This window comes from Hipposideros armiger, unplaced genomic scaffold (genome assembly GCF_001890085.2).
Source record: "Hipposideros armiger isolate ML-2016 unplaced genomic scaffold, ASM189008v1 scaffold_8, whole genome shotgun sequence".
Lineage (NCBI taxonomy): Eukaryota > Metazoa > Chordata > Mammalia > Chiroptera > Hipposideridae > Hipposideros > Hipposideros armiger.
In genome coordinates, this window is record NW_017731358.1 from 6,226,294 (window position 1) to 6,233,976 (window position 7,683).

The 7,683-nt window shown below is 38.1% G+C and overlaps 1 protein-coding gene across 2 annotated transcripts in view; it reads right to left on the reverse strand.

Annotated features, from left to right (window-relative positions):
• Nucleotides 1–1,107: 1,107 nt before the first annotated feature.
• The window catches only part of SEC22A (SEC22 homolog A, vesicle trafficking protein), a 68,324-nt gene continuing 61,748 nt past the window's right edge, over nucleotides 1,108–7,683 (reverse strand). For both annotated transcript variants that reach the window (XM_019652563.1, XM_019652573.1), the window contains exon 7: nucleotides 1,108–1,766. In XM_019652563.1, the coding sequence (XP_019508108.1) occupies nucleotides 1,566–1,766 (201 nt within the window). In that variant the 3' untranslated portion in view covers nucleotides 1,108–1,565. The remainder of the gene's footprint in view (nucleotides 1,767–7,683) is intronic.

The window sequence follows — 7,683 nt, forward strand, 5'->3', positions numbered from 1 at the left end:
CATTCTCCTAAAAGGAGAAGCAAAAAGGTCCTAGTTAAGCAAGATTTTACAGCTGTAGACATACCTACATATGTAAACTTGTTTGGGCAAACAAGGCAGTTCAATGACTTTCCCCCTCTGTACTATTTCTTCTACTTTATAAATATTCCCAGTAATATGAATTACATGTAACGGGTCCACTGTTTTTCTGGATATCAAATTTTAGTATCTTATGAATTCCTTGTTTGGAATCTTTTCTTTAAAAAAGAAAATCACTCATGAAGATGACTTCTAAAACCAGGCAAGTTGGAGATTTTGCTAATAGACTCAAACTGTGCTTCCTATATTATTAATCCATAACTCCTTGAATAATCGTTAAAATGTTATCAAAAAACAAGTTAAGTTCTCTAAGAGAGTAGGGGCTTAACTCCTCAAAGCCATAGAATAATAAGAGTGGCTGGGAGAAAAGTCACTTTGTGATATCTTAGTACAGTTCAGTGTTTACAGGACCCATACCACTGGTGGCACAAAACCCTAAATTAAATAATACTGAATCACAGTGAGAATGTCATTCCCGTTACAGTGTTTTTTATCCCCCTGCTAACTCCACAGAGAGACCCCCACTTCGGTGCCGGGTAACCTCTTTCTCACTGCAACGAGGAAAGAGCAGGCTAATGGCAGGCATTAGCATCTAGCTAGAATTTAGTAGCATTTTTGTTTTAATTTTCTTTTGTAGTTACCTTTTATTTATGGCAAACTGATGCTGGTTTTCCACTTGGAGTAGAGATTAGTTTCTTTTTAAAATATTTTAAATTTAAAAGATAAATATTAAGAGAATAATAGTACATGTCATACTCAAGCGATTGAAGTCTGGGAAACAATGGCTATAGTCTAACGAATCATATTTTTAAAAAGTGATTTCAAAAGAGACTACCTATGTAGTCCAGAAAGGAAACGCCACTGTATTTTCAATACTTGTGATGCTCCAGAGATGAGCTCAGCACAGGCTCCTCCTACATCAGGGGATTCCCAGAGTTAAGAGTCAAGCAAAAATATAAATGGGGAAAGAACCAATTCCATACCATCCTGGACTTCTAAACTCATGGTACCATAAATGTGCAAATAACCTGATATTTAGCAAGTCATTTGTTTTAAACATAAACTTTCCAATTCACTGCGGCATCTTTTTATTTGGTCTATACTAATGCCTCATAAAGGCAAACTCAGAGTTCCTACTTGGTCCTCAAAAGATCAACTTTTTTTTTTTAATTCTTCATCAAGGATTCAGGACTGCTGGCCAAGTCTTCCAGTGGCGTCTGACTGGTTCCGCTTTGATGGCCCTGCAGAGAGACATCTTCTCCGCTTCTGAATAATCATCTCACGGCCAACATTCTTCTGAGAGGAGTCTGCCTAGCAGGTGTCGCACGCTCACAGGCATGCCATGCTGACTTAGGACAAAAAGGGGCGCGAGAGAAAGAAAGCAGAGCCTCTTGTTTGTGGTGAACGGCTTCTTCATCACAGTGGCAGGTAAGATAAGCTCCCTCCTTTTCCCCCGGAAGCCAAGGCAATAGGTCTGAAGGGTGGTGTCAGACATCATAATCAGGGGCCTTACCCTGGGCTTGCCTTAGCCAGATCTGTAGTGTAACAAATGCTCCCACAGTCACGTGAAAGAAAAGCTGCCAGAGGTTGCGAAGTTCATAGAGATACATGTTGCATAGACAGATTAAGCCAAAAGTCAAAAAAGATTTCACATTTCGCCAGCCGGTGTAGTAGACAAGTAAATAACACTGTTCAAAATATAAAAATGAAAGATGATTAGGGTTACAGGGAAAAAAAAATGCTTCTGCCACATAATTGTAACAGGCCACAGAGTAAAATATGGGAGTGGAATAAGGACACTTTTTCATCTATAGATAAGATAATGTAATCAAGACATTCAGCTATGAAATCTCCACAGCTTGAAAGAGAAATAGATTTTTCCTTTTATGTTTTTCATTTTTCAAAAGAAAAAGTATTTTCTACCATATTTAAAATGGAGGAATAATTGGACGACTCCCTTGCAAACAGACTGGAAAAATTCCTCACGGTGACAGGCAACTAAGAAGAATTCTCAGGTCTGAGGGGGTTCCATCCCTCATTTTCACCCCAGAAAAGTACAGAAAGCTCAAATAAGCCATTTAGCAAAATGGACTCTTACATAACGTGAACCTGAAAATTACTGAAATCAACAAATATTTCCTCATCCTCCCCCCTCCCCATTCAGTGCAAGAAATTAAGCTAGGAGGACCTGAGTGAACATTTGAGGGAGAAATCATTCAACGGATATTTATTGTGGGCCTGTTATAAGCCTGGCATTGTTCTTTAGTTTTAAGTAAACAAATAAAGCCCTTGCTCACGTGGAGCTTACGTTCTTGTGGACAGAGAAAGATTATAAACATTTTACACAATAATATCAAATAGTTATGTCTTGAAAAAGGTAAAACAAAAAAGAGGACAGAAAATGCAACGAATGCTGTTTTAAAAGATATAATAAATAAGGTACTCCCCTCACCTCATCCCAAATCCTGGCATTCCCCTTTTCCTACTTTATTTTTTCTTCTATACAATAAATATATTTTAAAAATATGCTTATTTTGTTTGTCATCTATATTCCTCCAATAGAATCTAAGCTTCATGAGAGGAGAGATTTTTGACTATTTTGCTCACTCATTTATCTCCAGTGCCCAGAACAGTGCCTAGCACATAACAAGTGCTCGTTAAAATTTTGTTGAATGGCTAAATTGTTTTCCAGAAGATATCCAAAATTTACAATCTGGCAAATATAGGAATTCTATGTGATCACAAATCTTAAGAAAAAAGCAGGGTCTCCATGTGAAACTGTATCCAGGCTTCAGTACAGGAAGGACACTAGGCTGTTTGCAACAATGCAGAAAGAATGTGGAAATGTTCTGTTAAATGTGTTTTTCTTATAGAAATTAGGACTGTGCTTACTTAAAAGAAGACAGCTGTCTAAGCAAATGAATTGGAAGAACTTATTTTACCTAAGTGATTTGCATTGTGTAAGAAAAGTTGAAAAAAATAACTTTTTGTTTTGACATAATTTTAGAGAAAAGTTGCAAAAATAATAGAGTTCCTGTATACCCTTCACCCTGCTCCCCCTAATGATATCCTCTTACATAAACATAGTACAAGCATCAAACAAGCAAATGAATAATGATACAATGCTATTAACTAATCTACAGACTCGTATTCAAATTTTGGCAGTTGTCCCACTCAGGCCCTTTCTCTGGTCCAGAACCCAATCCAGGGTTCCATATTGCATTTAGTTGTCATGTCTCCACACATCTGTAATAGCTCTCTAAGTCTTTGTTTTTCATGACCTTGACACTTGAACAGCATTGACCAGTTGTTTTGTAGAATATCCCTTAATATTGGTTTGTCTGATATTTTCTCAAGATTAAAGTGAGGATGTGCAATTTTGGCAAGAATACCAGAGAGGTGATATGCAATATGTCTTGTTATTGGTGATGTTAACTCTGCTCTCTTGGTTAGGTAGTGTTTGACAGGTTTCTCCACTGTGAAGTTACTATTTTTCTCTTTGTATTGTATCTTGTGGGAGGGGAAATGAAAATATTCTCAGGTGCAAGGAGACCAGTAGAATTTGTCACCTACAGATGTACCCTAAAAGAATAGCTAAAGGGGGGCCAGCCAAGTGGCGCGTTGGTTAGGAGTTGGCTTGGGATGCCAGCTCTAAGCAGCAGGGCCCCGGTTTGGATCCCACATGAGGGCGAGTGACACTGCGCCCTCTAGAGCTAAGATGGTGAACAACAGCTCGACCTGGAACAGGGCTGCCGTGAGTTGCAGGTGACAGTGTAGGCTGCAGCGGGGCTGGCCAGCAGCTGGTGTACGCTTTCATGAGCTGCCTTGAGCCGCCATGATAATACCAACATGGGCCAGTGAAGCGATGTCCTCCACAACTAGATTGAAGAACAAAAGGACAGCAACTTATCTGTTCCCCTTCCCGGATTCCCCAATAAAATCTCTAAAAATAGAATAGCTAAAGGAAGTTCTCTAAACAGAAAGGAAACAATAACAGAAGAAACTGTGGAACACTAAGAAGGAAAGAAAAAACAACACAGTTAAGCAAAAATATAGGTAAATATGGATTTCTGGTCAAGCTGGAGGAGTAGATAAATGCTGTGCTTATATCCTCTCATGACCACATCAAAATTACAACTAAACTACAGAACAACCATCACTGAGAATTGCCCACAGTCTAGCAAAACGGAAGTCCTATAGCTGGGGATGTACAGGGGAGGCATGCTGAGACTGGTAGGAGGGGTGGAGGCACAGAATGGGCTGGCCCCACACCCACGTATGGCAGTTAAAAATCGAGAGGGATATCTTGGCTGCGGAGGCCCCTCCTGAGGAGCACGGAGAACCGGCCCCACACCAGGCTCCCCAGCCCAGGACACCAGCGCTGGGGAGAGAAGTCCCCATAACTTCTGGCAAGATCAAAAATAGGAATAATAAAATGGCACTATTTACATATCTATCAACAACTACTTTAAATGTAAATGGATTAAATGCTCCAATCAAAAAGATATAAGGTGGCTGAATGGATAAGAAAACAAAACCCTTATATATGCTGCCTACAAGAGACTCACTTCTGATTGAAATATGCACACACACACACACACACACACACACACACACACACACACTGAAAGTAAAAGGATGGAAACAAACAAAAGTTGGAGTAGCAATACTTATACCAGACAAAATACACTTTATAACAAGAGACAAAGAAAGACCCTGTAATCCCACTTCTGGTGTATTTACCTGAAGAAAGCCAAAACACTACTTCAAAGGGATGTGTGCACCCATATGTTCATTCCAGCATTATTTACATTAGCCAAGATATGGAGGCAGCCTGGGCGTCCAACAATGGATGAGTGGATAAAGAAGAGGTAGCACATACCGTGTTTCCTGGAAAATAAGACCTAGCCGGAGAATAAGCTGTAGCATGATTCCTCCAGGATACGGAGGGCACGCACCCCTCACATGAGGGTTTTATGACCTGTTTCAGGGAGAAGGGTGCCTTTTCCACAAACTCCTTCAGCTTAAAATATTCAGTATGCCAAGGTGCCACATTCTGGCACATAAAATCATGCTTGGGCTTATTTTCCAGCTAGGTCTTATTTTTGGGGAAACAGTATACAATGGAATATTATTCAGCCATAAAAAAGAATGAAATCTTGCCATCTACAACAACACGGATGGGCCTGGAGGGTACTGTGCTGAGTGGAGTAAGTCAGCCAGAGAAAGACAAATGCCATATGATTTCATTTGTATGTGTAATCTAAAGAACAAATTAAATGAACAAATCAGAAACAAACTCATAGATACAGAGAACACTTTGCTGTTTGCCAGATGGGAGGGGGGTTGGGGAGATGGGCGAAAAATGGGAAGTGATTAAACAGTACAAATTGGTAGTTACAAAATAGTCATGGGGATGTAATGTATAGCACACGAATATAGTCAATAATATTATATCTATACATGGTGTCACATGGATACCAGATTTATTGGGGTGATCACTTTGTAAGATATATAAATGTCTAATCGTTATGTTGTACACCTGAAACTAATATAATATTGTATGTCAACTGTAATTGAAAAATAAAAAATTTAAAAATGTATAGTAAAATATAATAGATCTCTTGAGTTTTCTAAATTATGTTCAATGGTTGGAGTAAGAATTATCACACCGTCTGGTGTGATTCTAAGTATATGTAAAGGAAATATTTAAGACAATTGCATTATAAATAGAGGAGGGCAAAGGGACATAAAAGGGGGCAGAGTTTCCATGCTTCACCTGAATGGGCACAATGACAACACTGGAAAACTGTGATAAGCATGCATAATGCAACACTTAGAACAACCATTTAAAAAGCTGCACAAAGAGGTACACTCAACAACACTACAGACAAATCAAAATGGAGTTCTAAAAATATGTTCAAGTAACCCACAGGAAGAAAGGAAAAAGAAAACATAAAAATTAAAACCAGAAATCAAAAAATAAGATGGCAGATTTAAGCTGTAATGTACCAATAATTACATTAAATGTAATGGCTTAAATACAGCAATTAAGAAATGGAGATTGGCAGAATAGATTAAAGAACCTATTATCAACAGTATGCTGTCTAACAGAAACTCACTTAGATGATATAGGTAAGTTGAAAGTAAAAGGATGGAAATGGATATATCATGCAAACATTAATCAAAAGAAAGCAGGCATGACCACATTAATATCAGATAAATATGAAAATATTTCTAACAGAAGAAAATAACCAGGGACAGAGAGGGATGTTATATAATGACAAATGGATCAATCCACCAAGAAGACACAGCAATCCTAACTGTGTATGAACCAAACAAAAGAGCTGAAAAATACACGAAACAAAAACCAACGGAACTGAAATGAGAAATCCACAAATCCACATTATAGTTGAAAACTTCAATACCCGTTTCCCAACAATTGCTAGAACAACTAGACAGACAATGAGCAAGGATTCAGAAAAACACACCCATCAACTAACAGGATCTAATTGACATTTACAGGAAACTCACTCAGCTACAGTAAAATACATGTTCTGTTCAAGTGCCCACAGAACATATGCCAAGATAGATCATATCCTGGGTCACAGGATAAACTCAATAAATTTAAAAGAATTGTAATCACAGAGTGTGTTTTCCAACAACAATGGAATCAAACTAGAAATTAATAATGGAGAGAAAACTGGAAAATCTCCAAACTTATGGAAACTAAACAACACAACTGCAAATAATCCATAGGTCAAAAAGGAAGCCACAAGGAAAAAAAATTTTAAATACATTGAATTAAGTGAAAATGAAAACACAATGCATCAAAATTTATGGGACATAGATAATAAAGTGCTAAGAGGGAAATTTATAACACTAAATGTATATATTACAAAAGAGAAAATTCTCCTATCAATCATCTAAGCTCCCATCTCAAGAACTTAGAAAAAGAGCCAAATAACTCAAAGCAAGTATGAAGAAGGAAATAATAAAGGTAAGAGCAGAAATCAATAAAATTGAAAATAAGAAAAAAAACCCCAATAAAACAAAGAACGGGTTCTTTGAAAAGATCAATGAAATTAACAAGACTGACAAAAAGAGAAGATACAAATTACCAATATGAGGACTGAAACAGAATATCATCTATTATGAAACAGATACTTTGAGTAGCCCTATAACTATTAAGAAAATGGAATTTAGTATATAGTATATAGCTACAGTAATCAAACTATGTGATACCAGCAGAGGGATAGACACGTATAGATCAGTGGGACAGAATCCAGAACCCAAAAATAGACCCACACAAATATGCCCAACTGATGTTTGACAAAGATGCAAAAGCAATTAAGTGGAGAAAAAGTAGCCTTTCAACAAATGGTGTTAGAGCAATTGGCCATCTATCCATAGGAGAAAAAAACAAAACAAAAAACTGCAGGCCGGCCGAGTGGCGCATTAAGAGCTGGCTTGGGACGCCAGAGGGCCCTGGTTCGGATCCCACATATGAGGGCCAATGACACTGCCCTCTACAGCTAAGATGCTGAACAACAGCTCAACCTGGAGCTGGGTTGCCATGAGTCGCCGGCCACGGAGTAGGCTTCA